Here is a 17,075-nt window from a genome sequence, read left to right as displayed (position 1 = left end):
CCTTTTAGAAAGCCCTAGGCAACCTAGGTAACTGACTACTCCAATGACCCTGCTTTTCTCTTCCCCTGCACTAATTCCTGCTCTTATGTTTTAAATTCACAAATAAAGAATAAAACTGTGAAACCCTCAGACCCCAATAAAGGCAGAGTCCCAGGTCCACACTCTCTCTCTTTCTACCCCTGACCATGCTGTATAGCCCTTGGGCCTGCCAGGTACCCTCTACGACCTGTGAGTAACAAATCTTTTTTTCAAAGTACTCTGATGGTTGTTGCTGAAGTGCATCTTGCAGTCATAACAAGAAACACAAGGGCTGGTCCAGCCACAACATTGGCTCTGGGCTCCCTACAAGTAGTATGGGCCTACGTGAGTACCTCAGGCATTTCTAGCCAATAGCATCATTATAGGCTGAGACTGACAACACAAAAACAAACAAATAGAATAAAGTTGGCTGGTTACTCCTGATGTTGTTGGGCAAAGTGGTAAAAGAAAAGGATAAACTCAGAAATTTAAATTCCCTTCTCAAGTGCATATGGAACATTCTCCACAATAAATCACATTTTAGGTCATGAAACAAGTCTTAAAATTTTTAAGATTGAAATCACACTAAGTATCTTTTTTGACCACAGTGGAATGAAACTAGAAATGAATAGCAAAAGGAAAACTGGAAAATTCACACATATGTGGAAATTAAACAACACATTCTTGAACAACCAATGGGTTAAAGAAGAAATCACAAGGGACTTAAAAGATATCTTGATCAAAAAAAATATATCTTGAGACAAATGAAAATGAAAACACAATATACTAAAACTTATGATTTGCAGCAAAAGCAGTACTAAAAGGGAAGTTTATAGTAGTAGCTGCCTACACTAAAAAAGAACTCAAATCAACAACCTAACTTTGTACCTCGAGGAAGCAGTAAAAGAAGAACAAACTAGGGACTTCCCTGGCGGTCCAGTGGTTAAGACTTTGCCTTCCAATGCAGGGGGTGTGGGTTCGATCCCTGGTCGGAGAGCTAAGATCCCACATGCCTCGCGGCCAAATAAAAAACCAAAACCAAAAACAGAAAAAAACACCAAAACATAAAACAGAAGCAATATTGTAACAAATTCAATAAAGACTTTAAAAATGGTCCACATCAGAAAAATCTTTTAAAAAAAAGAACTAAGACTAAAGTTAGCAGAAGAAACTAATAAAGATTAGAGCAGAAATAAATAAAATAGAGAATAGATAAACAATAGAAAAAAATTCAGTGAAACTAATAGTTGGGTCAATGAGATTAAAGGAGGAAAGAGAGAAGGAAAGAACCATACTATAAACACACACACACGTTTGGTGGTTAAACAGGTAGTATATTTATCAAACTCACTGGACACTTTAAATGGATTAATTTATTTATCTAAAAGTATATTTTAGTAAAGTTGATTTTATAAAATGCCCAAAAGCCAGGTTTTTTTTTGGAGTAGTAAAACTGACAAACCTCTGGAAACACAATCAAGAGAAAAGGAGAGGATAAAAAGAAGCAATTCCAGGAATGAAAAAGAGAACATAACTACAGATAAAACAGGGATTTTAAATAAAATAAAAATATTTGAACAACTTAATGGCAAAAAAGATAAACTTTTAGAAAAGCCTAACTTAAAAAAATTCAAGAAGAGATAGAAAATCTGAATATCCCCTAAAACCAGTCAAAACACACACTATACAACAATAATCCCAGTTTAACAGGTGAATTTAACTAAACATTCAAGGAGCGCAAACTCTTCCAAGGGTAGGGAAAATCGTTAAGCTGTGTAAATCCCAGGAATGCAAGTGTTCTTTAACATTAGGAAATTTATCAATGTAATTTACTACATTAACAGATTACAGAAAACCATACAATCATCTCAAAAGATGCAGATTTTACTACTGTTCATTAAAAAAAACCTTTTTTAATACAAGATTAAAAGACACATGTTATATTCATCATCATGTTATTGGGCTACACCATCATAACGCTTACATGATGGACAGGTCATATAAACAGCTATACCAATACCTAATAGTCATACAGCACTTGATAGCTTACAAATCACTCTGCACCCATTATCTACCTAATCTAGCCACTCTCAAGGAGGTATGACATTTTAAAATATATATAAATGAGGAAACAGATTTAAAAGGGTGATGTGATTTGTCCCAAATCCCAATTATTTTCCTTCTTTATTTTGTTGGTTCTCTGTGATATCCACACATAGATAATACATAATAGGAAAAAACCCACAAAATTCTGAATCTAATTCTCCAGTGGTTCTCACATGTTCTTGGAGCAAAGATACAAATAAAAATGTTTAACCTCATAGTTTATATTCTTAGTCATATCTATCCTTCCTTCTTGAATTTGTAAACTACCATTAAATGCCGGTATTTCCTCAACTTAAAAACTATAGTTCCCTCAAAGCTAGATGACGCTTGCAGCCTGATAGTTTCTACCTTCCAACTAGGCAATGTATCTTTGGGGAACAAGTGAGCATTCCTCTTGGTCCTTACTTGGTTACAAATGCCCGGTGTAAGGTACAAACCTTTGATGCAACATGACCTGCCATTTCAGTGTCAGATGGAGGATGTCATGGGAAAGATGGAGTGGTGACTTACCCTATTTTTCTAAGTATAGCTAAAACCCCTGCATGTTCTATAGAAAAAAAACATAAGATTCTGAAAGGTGGAGAGAATACAGACAGGCTGGGGACCTCTTGACCTGAAGAACAACACAGGGCTCCTTGGGTTTTCTTTTTGCTTCATTTGTCCCAGACTGGGTTCTGAAGAAGCAGGCAATCCAGAAACAACAACAAACACAGACCAAAAAAAAAAAAAAAAAAAAACCCAAGAAAAGTCTGCTCTTTCTAGCCAAAGGACTAGGAAAAGAGCAGCTTAGCAAGACAGAAAACTTTTAGACAAGAATCACCCTACTCCGGCCAGAGACCATGGAAAAACACTGTGCTCTTATCCACAACCAACAAAAGCCAAGTGGGGAGCCTACAGATCCACCCTCACAGGCTGTAATGAGGCTCCTCAATGCCCCATCCCCACCCTGAGTGGTGTCAGAGAAGGTCAAGTGCGGGACAGGATTGTCAAAGCCAACCCCTCCCCCATCCCACCCCAGCAGTGTCACTGGGGACCCTCTGGGGAGACTAGGCTTCCAACCCTACCCAGGGACAAGACGTCTCTCCCCTTCCTTACAGGTGTGGTGTCAGTGGAGGCCACGTGGGGAGCTGGAACTCCTCCCCACCCCCAGCCCAGCAGTACTGAGGATCCCTGTCCCACGTGTCAACAGAGGCCAATGATGGACCGGGACTTCCAACACCAACTTATAGTCATAAGGCAGTGTCCCCCCAACCCTTTCCACCAAAGCAGTGTCAGAGGAAGGCTGCCCAGACAAAAGCTCCAAACAGAGTCAGGGCCTCATAACACTCAAAATGTCCAGAGTTCAATGGAAAATCACTCATCACACGAAGAACCAGGAAAATCTCAACCTGAGTGAGATGATCCACAGATGCCAACACTGACATGGCACAGATGTGCGAATTACCTGACAAGGATTTTAAAAGTCATTAGAACAATGCCTCGGTGAGCAATTACAAGCACACCTGACACAAATTTAAAAAATAGAAGTCTCAGCAGAGAAATACTAGAGGATCAAATGCAAGTGAAAAATACAATAACTGACGTAAAACCCAATAAGGGGCTCAAATAGTAGAATGGAAGGGACAGTGGAACCAGTGAGCTTGCAGACAGAACAACAGAAAATACCCAATCTGAACAACAAAGAGAACATTGCTATGGACTGAACTGTGTCCCCCGAATTTCTATGTTGAAGCCCTAACCCCCAATATGACTGTATTTAGAGATGGGGCTTTTAGAAGGTAATTAGGTTAAATGAGGTTATAAGTATGGGGTCTTAATGTGATAAGACTGGTAGACTTCTAAGAAGAGGGAGAAAGAATTCTCTCTCTCCACACCCATGCACTGAGGGAAGGCTGTGAGAACACAACAAGAAGGTGGCCACCTGCAAGCCAGGAAGAGAGTTCCTACCAGAAACCAAATCTGCTGGCCCCTTGAAACCAAATCATCTTAGCCTTCCCAGCTCCAGAGCTGTGAGAATTAAATCTCTGTTTGAGCCACCCAGCCTATGGTACAGGCACACCTCAGAGATATTGTGGGTTCAGTTCCAGAAAGCCACAATAAAGTGACTATCACAACAGTGAGTCACATACTGTTTTTGGTTTCCCAGTGCATATAAAAGTTATCTTTATACTGTAGTCTATCGAGTGTGCAATGGTATTATGTCTAAAAAACAAGTACGTACCTTGATTTAAAAATACTTTATTGCTATGGGCTTCCCTGGTGGCGCAGCGGTTGAGAATCTGCCTGCCAATGCAGGGGACACGGGTTCGAGCCCTGGTCTGAGAAGATCCCACATGCCGCAGAGCAACTGGGCCCGTGAGCCACAACTACTGAGCCTGTGCATCTGGAGCTCCGCAACAAGATAGGCCACGACAGTGAGAAGCCCCCGCACCGCGATGAAGAGTGGCCCCTGCTTGCCACAACTAGAGAAAGCCCTCGCACAGAAACGAAGACCCAACACAGCCAAAAATAAATAAATTAATTTAAAAAAACAAAAAACAACAAAAAAAAACTTTATTGCTAAAAGATGCTAACTTTCAGCGAGTCATACTAGTAACATCAAAGACCACTGTTCACCAGTCACCATAACACATATAATAATAATGAAAAAGTTTGAAATATTGAGAGAATTACCAAAATATGAGAGAGATACGAACTGAGCAAATGCTGTTGGAAAAATGGCACCAATAGAGTTGCTCAACACTAGGTTGCCACAAACGTTACATTTGTAAAACAAAAAACAAAAAACAATCCCACAGTACCTGCAAAGCGCAAATAAAATGAAACACAATAAAATGAGGTCTGCCTGTATTTTGGTTTGGAACCCAAACAGATTAAGACAGGTTTTGGTACCTAGAAAAGGGATGCTGCTCTAACAAATACCTAAGAATGTGGAAGTAGCTTTGGAACTGGGTTACGGATAGAGGCTGGAAGAGTTTTGAGGTGCCTCCTAGAAATATGGGTAGTAAAGGCCGTTCTGGTGAGGTCTCAGACCTCAGAAATGAGGAGCACATCATTGGAAACGGGAAGAAAGGCAATCCTTGTTGTAAAGTGGCAAAGAACTTCACTGCACTGTGTTCCAGTGTTCTGTGGAATGTAGAACGTGTGAGCAATGAAACTGGATGTTCAACAGAGGAGATTTCCAAGCCAAGTATTGAAGGCACAGCTTGGGTCCTCCTTACTGATTAGAGCAAAATTCGAGAGGAGAGGGACTTCCCTGGTGGCGCAGTGCTTAAGAATCCGCCTGCCAATGCAGGGGACACTGGTTTGAGCCCTGGTCCAGGAAGATCCCACATGCCGCAGAACTAAGCCCGTGTGCCACAACTACTGAGCCCGTGCGCCACAACTACTGAAGCCCACGCATCTAGAGCCCACGCTCAGCAACAAGAGAAGCCACCACAATGAGTAGCCCACGCACCACAACGAAGAATAGCCCCCACTCGCCACAACTAGAGAAAGCCTGTGCGTAACAACGAAGGCCCAACCCAGCCAAGAAAAAAAATATTCGAGAGGAGAGAGATGAATGAAAAAGGAATTGTTAACCCAAAAGGAACTAGGACTTGGAGGTTTGGTAAATTCTATCCATGTTGCAAAACGTGAGAAAACTTGTTCTGAAGAGAATACTAAGGGCGAGGCTGAGCAACCATTTGATAAAGAGATCATGGGTGTGACTCGTAGATTTAATCAGCAGAAGCCAGGGACAGAAATGGGACTATACCAGCAGAAACACAGCCGGCTGGGACTAAAGGGGAGCGAAAAACCAGACAAATGAAGGAAGGCTGTTGGACTTCTTAGATCCTATAGGGCCAGCCAATAGAGCTTATTCAGCTGCAAACGTGCGCCGTGCTTCAAGAAAGGGAAGAATGACTCTGAAGTCCACTCAGAGATCTTGAGGCTGCCTCCTCAGTTTCAAAGGGTGGGGACATCACCTTGGTTTCAACAGGCCAGACAGCCTCCAACCACAGTTTGGAGGCAGGGCTGCCCAGCAGAGCTTGGCAGCAGGATGGGCTGCATGAGCAGGTCTCGAAGGTGGGACACAAGCCAGAGAGGTTTATCCTCACCTGAAGATCTCATGGGGTTTGCTTTGCTAGGTTTTGGGCTTGCTTGGGATCCATCAGCCCTTCCTTCTTTCCTATTTCTCCCTTTTGGAGTAAGAATGTCTATCTCATGCTGTCCCACAATCGAATTTTGGAAGCACATCACCTATCTGGTGTCACAGGTTCACAGCTGGACGTGAATTTTGCCTCAGGATGAATGATACTTCAAGTCTCATCCGTATCTCATTTATGTGATATTTAGATGAGACTTTGAACTTGACTTTAGAGTTGATGCTGCAATAAGTTAAGACTTTGGGGGTTGTTGGGAGGGAGTGGATGTATTTTGCACGTGAGAACATGAATTTGGGGGACCAGGGACGGAAATGCTATGGACTGAATCGTATCCCACCAAAATTCCTATGTTGAAGTGCTAACTTCCAATGAGACTGTATTTGGAGATAGGGTTTTTCAGAGTAAATTAAGGCTACATGAGGTCATAAGGCTGGACTCCTAATCGGACAGGACTGGTGGTTTTACAAGAGGAAGAGAGCAAGCGCTTTCTTTCTCTCCTTCCATGCTCAGGCACCAAAAGGTCATGCGAGGACACAGCAAGAAGGCAGCCATCCGGAAGCCAGGAAGAGAGCCCTCATCAGAGACCAAGGCCGATACCTTGATCTTGGACTTCCAGCCTCCAAAACGGTGAGAAATTAATCTCCGTTGTTTGAGTCACCCAAGCTATGGCACTTTGCTATGGTAACCCATGCAGACTAAGATAAAAACGTACCAAAAAGTAAGTAAACAGAGTCTCAGGAACCTGTGAGACTAAAGATCTAACATTTGTTAGAAGGGGTGGGGGTGGAGGCTGAAAATGTATTCAAAGAAATGGTGGCGGAGAATCCCTCAAATCTGGCAAAAGACACACACCTACAGCCTCAAGAAGCACAGAAAGCAGGATAAACTGAAAGAAATGCACACTAAGACATCACAGTCATACTTGTAACCACTAAAAACACAGTACTCAAAATGTTTGCAAAAATAATCTTCAAAGTTTCTGTGAAAAAAACAAATATAAAGATGTCACCTGCCTCTATTTAAGAGTAAAATGATGAAAAGTATTTCTAGTGTTTTTAAGTTGTTTACAACCTAATATGCAGCGTCAGTTCAGGTCTACAGGTAAATTAAACGATGGTATGAAAAAGCCTAGGGTACAAACTACATACAACTGAGGCAAATTTTTATAAATATGCACATTCTCAGGTAACTCAGCTTAAAAAAGATTGAAAGCATCAGAGGTCCCTTCTGTAATCCCCCTTTCTAGGTTGTCAGTCTTGACCCTTGGAGTTAATGTGATTCTTAGTCGGTAACTTCTCAATGAACATGGTCTAAAAGACCAAAAGTGCAGAAGTGGACTTGCCAGGCCAATATTCCTTGACTTCAAGATGGAAACTTTGTGACCAACTAACAAGCCTGACTGATATTTTTCCTGGTTCTTGGTACTCATTTGAGTAGTTATCTTTCTATCCACCTCCTAAGTGCTCTGGTATTTAAGACTAAGGACAATGTCCCTTCCACCACCACTCTCAACCCCATACAGGTTCATTGTGAACTGCCAACCTCTTATTTCCACCCTTGCAATTTGCCTAAAAGGACCATTTATCCCTTCAAAACTTCATCTCCTTCGCATTATGAGACCACCTACCCCAGCCAAGACGGCCTCTTTCCATCATGGCACACCCTATTTCCCTCGCAAGGATTTGGTAGCTCACATACACATTAGGGTGTTGGAAATAATTTTCCTCTCTCCCCAGGGAAATACACAACATCCTCTGTTACTTTAAAAAATGTAAAACCCTTCTTTCACACTCTAAATAAGCTATGTCCCATATCAACAATGACTTCTCAATTCAATCTTTTTTTGTAACACAGTCTTAAATTTCTTTGTAGTCCTCACAGCATGTATAGTAATTGTTCAATAAATATGTTCTGAACATACCACATGTACAGGGCCTTTATCCAGTATGAATTCTCTTTTGCTGGCCAAAGGCTGAATGCTCACTAAAGGCTTTTCCATATTCCTTGGTTTTCCCTCCAGAATGAGTTTTCTGATGTTGAGAAAGGGATGAACTCTGGCTGAAAGCTTTTCCACATTCCTTACACTTATAAGGTTTTTCTCCAGTGTGAGTTTTCTGATGCTTTGTAAGAGATGAGCTCTGGCTGAAAGCTTTTCCACAATCCTTACACTTGTAAGGTTTCTCTCCAGTGTGTGTTCTCTGATGACGAATAAGGGCTGAGCGGTCACTGAAGGCTTTGGCACAATCATTGCATTTGTAGGGTTTCTCCCCAGTGTGAGTTCTCTGGTGTTGAGTCAGGGCTGAACAGTAGCCAAAGGCTTTCCCACATTCATTACACTCATAAGGCCTCTCCCCAGTATGAGTTCTCTGGTGCTGAATAAGGCCTGAACGATCACTAAAAGCTTTCCTACATTCATTACACTTATAGGGTTTTTCTCCAGTGTGAATGACCTGATGCTGGGTAAGGAATGTGCTTTGGCTGAAGGCCTTCCCACATTCATTACACTCATAAGGTTTCTCTCCAGTATGAATTCGCTGATGTTGAGTGAGGTATGAACTCTGATTAAAGGCCTTCCCACATGCATTGCATTCATAGGGTTTCTCCCCAGTATGGATTATATGATGCCGAATAAGGGCTGAGCGGTGACTGAAGGCTTTTCCACATTCGTGACATTTGTAAGGTTTCTCTCCCGTATGAATTCTCTGGTGTAGAGTAAGGTGTATGCTCTGACTAAAGGCTTTACCACATTCATTACATTCGTAGGGTTTTTCTCCTGTGTGAATTCTCTGATGTAAGACAAAAGCTGAGTAGTAACTAAAGGCCTTTTCACACTCATTACACTTCCAAGGCTTCTTTTCTGCACAAATTTTCTCATGTTTCATTAGATCTGAATTTTGTTTCAAGTTCTTTTTAAATGAATCACCATTGTGTCGTCGCTCTCCTTGCTGCTGAACAAGTAATGTCCTCCGACTAAAATTTCTTCCAAATCCATCACGCTGGTAACTTCTCTCCCCAGAAGGTTTCTTCTGAGGGACAACCTCTTGTATTAAATGTTTCTCATGGTTTTCCTGCTGACTCTCTAAAGAATCCTCACATTCACTGGAACTTTCCTTTGGAAATCTCTCTATTAACACCCCGGTGTTAACAGGGGCTGATTCTTCTTCAGAAATGTCCTGCTCTGGAGTTAGCTCCTTGCATTCCAGTCCTGTATCCCAGTCTGAAAGAAACAAAAATACAATGTATCATTTCCTACACTCAGAGAAAAATAATTGCTGTGGTAGGAAAATAATGAAACAAACAAAAAATGCTTACAGGGGACAGAGGAACTTGTAAATTCTCAAAAATAGCCCTGCAACCTTGAGAGAGCATGAGAAAAGAGAGATGACTGGGCAAAGCAGTGCTCCACGTTCCTGTATCCAGCAGGGGAGGAAATGAGAAAGAATAACAGAAGAAGACTAAACAGAGGTGATGGGGGAAATAGCAGATAAGAAACAGGGTCTGGTGGAGATTGGACTGGGATCAGGAAACGATGGTCTCCCATGATTGCCCACTGTCGCCACCTCACCAGAGCATCATGCCCTGAGAATGTCCATCATTAGCTGATCTTACCACCAATCTTTTCTTGTTCCAATATGTCCCAATCACTGCTAGCAGACTAACCTTTTAAAAGCATACCTCTTGGGCTTCCCTGGTGGCGCAGTGGTTGAGAGTCCGCCTTGACGATGCAGGGGACACGGGTTCGTGCCCCGGTCCAGGAAGATCCCACATGCCGCGGAGCGGCTGGGCCCGTGAGCCATGGCCGCTGAGCCTGCGCGTCCGGAGCCTGGGCTCCGCCACGGGAGAGGCCACAACAGTGAGAGGCCCGCGTACCGCAAAAAAAAAAAAAAAAAAAAAAAAAAAAGCATACCTCTTACACAAAAATCTCTGTTGGCTCCACTGTCTCAAGGTGAGACACAAATCCTAGAAGCTAGCATTCAAGGTAGTCCAGATCTACAAATTCAATTAGTAATTAAAAAGCAACTGATCATCTCTGATCACGCCACACCGAACAAATTGGAAACAGCAAAACAGAACCAACCTTTACAAAAAAATAAGTAGTGTGTGGGGAGGGGAAGGTCAAATCCCCACATGCTCAGATTGGTCCCCAACCTGTCAGGACACCTGTCCCCAAATTCCAGGCTTCTTAGGAAGAGTTTGGGGGAAAAACCTGCACTGCTAGAAATGTTTAAATATTCTAGGCTTAAATGGTCATTAATATCCATTCCAACCATGACTCTCCATGAAATAAATCAATACAATACAACGTTCTCAATGACGTATCATAATCAAGGAAGTGGCTAGGATTTTAAGGATAAATAGGTAGAGACAGCTTAAAGGCAAATGGACTTTCAGCTGAGGCGAGTGGGAGAATTGAAGCCCCAAACATTTGCAGAAAACACATGGTTAGCGGAGGATAGTCAAGAGACTTGCCTGTCTCGTGTTAAGGGTTCAAGTTGAACAGAGAAGATAAAATGACTAGGCAGGTAGGTCTTGAAGGCAGGTAGAGGAATACAGAACCGGCAGAGTAAACAACTCACTGTGGGAAATCTGGCAGTATTATGCTGCCTAATTAGACAAGGATAAGAAAGTATAATTAAAAGCTAAAGAAAGTATAATTAGCTGGTAGTCTATTGCAGTATCCAGTTTGACAAAAGTGATAGGCTCAAATCCATGACATCTTTCAAAAGAAAAGTTAGCAGGACTTAATCATTAGCTATCATTTGCTTAGCATATAGCCAGGTACTGTTCTAAGCATTCCCTTGGATTATTTCATTTGATCCTCACAACAACCCTATGAGTTAAGTGCTATCATTACCCGCATTTTACAGTTGGGGAATTTGAGTCACGGAAAGAATAATTAATCTGTTAAAGCTCACAGAGTTAGTAAGTAGCTCAGATTGGCTTTGAACCCAGGAAGAGTGGTTCCAAAGTCTGCACTCTTAACCACTATGCTATGCTACCTCCACTTAGACAGAGAAGAAGGCAAAGGACGACTCAGAGATCAATTTATAGTCATTGTTCTGAGACAAAAAGTCACGTTATCCTGCAGAGATACAATAACATATATGAAAAAAACTGGTTTAGAGCCTTGCACCCAAACAAATTATTAACAAACATTAAAATGTTGATTTCATTTCACCTTATTTGGGAAAAAGAATTGGTTTGAAAGGGTGGAAAGTACTGACTTTCTAAAAAATAAAGTTATGACTCTATAACAGATCAGCATCCACAGAGCTGGAGTATGGCCCAGGAGAAGGGCACTTCACTTCAAGCTTTCCATGGGTCTAGCGAAATCTGCAAAGGCTCCTCCACAAGCATTGCAAAGATGCTTTTCCCACTGACCATCTGGGTTTTACGTTCACTGTTTCCAAAAATCACTCACCTGGACTAGTTGCTTTTGAGACTTCTCTCTCCAGCTCCTCCCCACACTCTAACTGAGAGATTACATCAGGCTTGGAAATTGGAAGCCCTGTTCGTGGGGAAAGAAAAAGGAGTCTGGTAAAGAGCTCGGTGTTAGCTCCTTGGTCGTTAGAAAAGACAGTCAGTATAAGAGAGAGAAAGGTCGGTTCTGGATTTCTCCCCCAACAGCGCTCAGAAGAAGGTAGGAAGATTGATATGGGGTCTATTTGAATTCAGAATAATTGAATCACTTGTTTTTACCTCTCCCTATCAAAAGAATAAGCACCCATCTCTTAAGAGGTGTTTTTATTAGAACTTTGTCTCAACATCCTTGGTCAGGGAGTAGGGAAGGATGCTACCGCCTAGGCAATTACGATATAAAGGTGTCCACTTCGGACTCTAGAAGGTTTAAACTTATATCCAGAAACAAAAAGAAGAAATTGCCTGCATCAGACCTTACACAGGGATTAAGAATCTTTGAATCTAAGAATGTCAGAGCTCCTAGGAACTGAGGAAGCAAAGGTACCACACTGGGTAAATTCCCACACTGGGTGGGGGCCGGGGTGATGCTTACCCAGCAAGACCAGATTCCTATGCTTCTCAGGCACATCTCCTTGAGGAGTGTTCAGCTGCCCCCACTGGGTGAGAGCCTCAGCCATACCCCTGATCATCGACTCCTGAAAAACCGAACACATCAAGTGCTCACCAAGGGACATCCTTCCAGAAGCCTCTGGGCAGGACTCAAACAGACGGCATAAGAGGAGAAAGACAGGAAGGGCAGGAAGGTTAGACAAAACGACCTCTACCATCCCTTCCAATACTAAGGTTCTCTGGTGTATTTGGAGCCACAGACTCACTCCTTACCTCCACGCATCAGAATCGCATGTAACCTGCAAGTGGGAGAGAACACCTGCGGGGTAAAATCTGAAGGTACCAAGTTACTAGTTTACGTGGTGAAAAGTTAAATTATAGAACTACAGAAATCCTTACTATTTAGATATGGGGAAGTGGAGAAAATAGAATTATGAATTAAGTATTTTCTTTATGGTATGGTTTTAAAATACAAGAGAGTCAAGAAATATGAATTATTTTCCTCTCTCGTTTTCCTTTGAGAATAAAACCAGTCCAATATAGTTTCTAAAAATTAAGATGTTTGCTACACATGTCACAGTACATAGATTTGTAAAACAGTATTTCAAGCCCAAATTATCAGCGTTCCGAAAGCATTCTTGCCATTTCTCCCCAGTCAGTCTGACCACTCTCCCCCCGCCCCCACCATCTCCTCTCTACCCCATCATACACTGCTCCCCCTGCATCCTCTGCGCTCCAGCTGCCGGCTGCCCTTTGGCTGCCTGAAATGTATGTCACACTCCCTCCCGTCTGCCCCTTTACACACACTGCTTTCTGTCCCTGAATGTTCCCGCCTTGCCCCATCCTTTCAGCTATTTTAATCCTACTCACACTTCGGATCTCAGCTCAGGGGTTACCTCCTCAGGGAAGCCTTCCCTGACTCTCTGGGTGGTAGCACCATGTCCCTTCCCTCCTCTTGGGTTATGCACGCAGCAAGGGGACTTTGTGATTAACGTCTATCTGTCCCGTTAGAAGCTAACCTCCAAGAGAATAGAGGCCAGGTTTAATTCTGCTCAGTGAAGCAGCCCTAGTCTTTGGCACAGAGCAGGAACACTGTGAATATTGGTCAAAGAATTAAAAAAAGGTGAAACACTTGAACAAGAATTAATAGAAACAAGAATTAAGCTTAAATGGCGTGTTCTATAAAAGTGTGCCTGGGAACAGAGGTGGGAGGGGAACAGAAGTGTATCAAACATTGAAAACATTACAGGAGTGTTTACTTTACCTTACCTTGACCTAGATGACAGGCACAAAGTTTAGATCGTCTACTAAAATGTAGGGAGAGTAAGCAGGGTGGGTAATGCTCCTTTGAATCTAGAGCTGAATCTGTTTACTGCTGATAAAACAAATGTCTAATAATTTTTCTAAGTCTATTAAAATTTTTTTCTCTACAACTTCAATGTAATGGAGTCACATTGAAACAGACCAGTCCCTGGGATGCGAGCAAATGAACCAGTCATGGCTTTCTTTGAAACACCACTTTTGCCATAGCCTCTGAATATATATGTATATACATATATACATGTTATATGTATACACACACACGCATATATGTATACATATCCTCCAAAACCAACTGGTAAAATAATTCACATAATGACATAAAGTTAAGAGAACTACCTACTTTGAAAATCCCCTGCTCAAAATAATTTAAATCTTCTTCTAATACTTGAACTATGGAATCACTTCCCTTTTTATTTAAGTTATGGTCCCTTAAGGCCACATGCCTCAGGAGTGCTCAACACAAGCCATGTAATTTGTACAGTCTCTTTTCTTTACAAACAATGCAGCAGTAACAGACTACCTAGCAGTTCCTTTCAGACTTTAGTTCTGAGAAAACCTCAGCCATCAAACTCATTTAAGGAGCTGCTGCTCAGTGTGAGTATGTGGGGGGCTGGAGGGCACAGGTAGACCAATCGCCCACTGTCCAGCAGAGGCTACTGACTCTCTCCTCTTCCCTCTGAGAGAGATCTACCCATTCAGATCAGAAGCAGTACTGGTGTTGCTTCCTAGCGTTTTGCATGGACTGTCAGCACCTGGATGCTGCTGTGAGGCAGGTCTGAGGTTGACAGGCAGCCCCAGTGCCTTTACCACGGGGTCTGCCATTCCCCCAGTATCCTAGGCCAGATCCTACAGAAGTATCTTGACTAATCTTCTCTCTCCAATCATTCACGGCATGTTTCGTCTTGCTGGGCCTCTAAACATTTTCATGGGGCCTCATCTGCCTTTGGAATAAGATCCTGCGTGGAGTTTTCCTGTGGTCTGGCTACAACACGCCTACTCTTCCCTCATCACACTCCAGCTCACTCCACAGTGACACACATTCTCCCTGAAGACCTCTGACTCTCTCATCACTTGGAGACTTTTGCCAAAGCTGTTCTCTCTCTTGGAATATTCCCATATTCTATTTTCCAACTATGTACTCTCTCTTGTCTTCCAAAATGCAGCTTTTATCCCAGCATTTTACCCCCCAATACTCTAGAGGATGGAAAACCTCTTCTAAGGTCTTTTATGACTTGTCTGTACTAGTAATTTCTCTATTAAAAATATACATATACATATTTCTTCTTGCTGTTTAACTATTTTACTTATCTATATCTTATTTCCTCAGTAAACTTCACAAGGCAGAGGCAACTGGCTTTCATTCCTTTGCATCTCGCCAGGAGGCCAATTACAGCACTGAAGAGCTTATAAGTGTGCATCTAGCACGAAGCGGATAGAGAAGTGACGCCAGGAGGGAAGGTTCTGTCCATGTGAGGAGCATTTACTATCAGGTTCACCGCTCATCATTTTATTAGGATGAAGCCAGTGGTCTAGGAACCACGGCTGAGCAAGTCCATAACAATGCTAGAAACCATATTCATGTTCTGAGAACAGAAAAAAAAAAAAGAAGAAATTTAAACCCACCTGGTATGCAGGGGTCAGCACCACAGTGGTCAGGCCATTTTCTTTTGGGTTTCCAGCGTGGGGAAGGTCTGAATTCTCAGAAAGTGACCCTACAAGTGGACATAGGAGCCCCAGTGATTACTCTTGCTTGCAGTATACTCACAGAAACTGCCACACACAACTACTTGTCACCTAAGGAAAGTCAACACAGGGAACCAAGGGACAATCCCACAACGTCTCTTATACAAGACAGTCATGACCATGGCTGCCTCAGGTTCCTCCTATACTCCTCTGCCCTTAAACTCCAGTAGAACTCTGCTACGAGATCCTGGACACTTAAATACATATTTCCACTTCTCATCTGCTGAGTGTAGTCAAAATAATCTCAAAGTCTCGGTGTGTCAATCCGTGCCTCAATGAGTCACTCCTGTTCTATTCCAGGCTCACAGGATGAAAGACTAGTTAAATTCTTTTTGAACATTGGCTTTTCAGATACAAAACTGGCTTTCTCAGAAAAGTAATGGGCCTGTGGGGAAAAAAATCCAAGTACTCTAAACAAATCCTGTGACTTCTCGAATCCTCACTTTCCCCATCTGCCAAATGGGTCTATTTGATAGTCTCCTTCCTCCATAACCGCCTTACGAGGTTCCTGTGAGAACAAAAGAAAGTCATTATCAAAAGCCAAATTGTCAGATCTGGTGATTTGGTGGGGGGCGCGCAAAGGAGGTATACATCATCCTAAAGACCAGCAGGGCAATGGAGGTAGCGGGCTCCCTTTAAACCCCAACGTGAGACCAACTGGTAGGAATGGGCTCTCTCCCAGAGAAGACGTGATGCTTGTCCTTCCAGAGCTTGCCCCAGCCAGAGGGCAGCCTTTCTCCTTTTTTCTCTCCAGCAGGCGGCATCCCTCTGAAATTCTCACCTCTGCCCTTAGGCTCCATGGCGACTTCCTCCCCGCCGGCGCAAGTGACGACCGTGGGAGAATGGCGCGACGAACGCACTAGGGGCCGGGGGTCCACAGCTCTAGTCCACCCCGAGGCCCGGGAACACGCGCGCGACCCTATAGCTGGGCAGCCCGGTGTCCTCCACCCGGAGGCCCTCCACCGCCCTCCTTCCGGCCACTCAGACTCCGAAGGACACGCGCTCAGCCATCCTAGAGCCCAAGCTCGACCTCGCGAACAACGCTGTGAAGGCCCGGCTAGCGACAAAGGCATCTATGAGCCGGCCGGGCCGAGTCGCGCCAGCCCGAACTCGCTAATGAACTACAACTCCCAGAATCCTCCGCAGGGCGCGGCGCGCGTCACCGGAGGACGCTTCCCAGAGGACCCCGCGGGGCCGCCTCTCCCTCCGGCCCTGCATCTCTGCGATGGCGCGGGGCCGTGCTGCGTCTATAGGAGCGCTCGGCCCCTCGGAGAGCTCTTTCCTGGACGCTCCAGGGGCCGCCCCTTCCTCAGTGTGTACTCTGGGCTCCGACCCCGGAGGATGTGTTCGGCCGCGCCAAACCCCGCCTCGAGAGGGAAATTCACTCCCCGCCAACTGTAACTGGCAGAGGGCGGCGCCCCACTACCCACTCAGGATTCCTCCCTGGCTGCCGTGCTCCCTCGGAGGGAAGGCGCCCGCGTTCCAAGGATGTTCACCCCACCACGTCGCTTCCCCTGTACTGCGCCTCCACGACTCATTGTCGGGGGGCAGAGATTACCTCAAGTAACCAAGGATGTTTATTCCATGCTGCACTTCGAAATACTGAAAAGCAGAATCTCAGTCCTGGAAAGCACCTCAGGCCGGTCCCCAAGAAGCTATTAGTTAATAGTTGGTACCGCTGACCTTAAGGTGCCTGGAACATGAAAG

The 17,075-nt window shown here is 43.6% G+C and overlaps 1 protein-coding gene across 1 annotated transcript; it reads right to left on the bottom strand.

Annotated features, from left to right (window-relative positions):
• Nucleotides 1-1,982: 1,982 nt before the first annotated feature.
• On the bottom strand, nt 1,983-16,370 carry ZNF892 (zinc finger protein 892). Its single transcript, XM_081253480.1, has 5 exons — nt 16,150-16,370; nt 15,249-15,337; nt 12,286-12,388; nt 11,695-11,781; nt 1,983-9,489 (listed from the first exon to the last, which is right to left on the bottom strand). Exons 1-5 carry the CDS (start codon nt 16,166-16,168, stop codon nt 8,210-8,212), a joined length of 1,578 nt encoding a protein of 525 aa, XP_081109606.1. The 5' UTR covers nt 16,169-16,370; the 3' UTR covers nt 1,983-8,209.
• Between the last annotated feature and the right edge of the window lie 705 nt (nt 16,371-17,075).

The sequence above is a fragment of the Mesoplodon bidens genome (assembly GCF_964165515.1).
Source record: "Mesoplodon bidens genome assembly, chromosome: 14".
Lineage (NCBI taxonomy): Eukaryota > Metazoa > Chordata > Mammalia > Artiodactyla > Ziphiidae > Mesoplodon > Mesoplodon bidens.
Note: the sequence above shows the minus strand (reverse complement) of the source record. Positions and strands in the feature narration are given on the sequence as shown.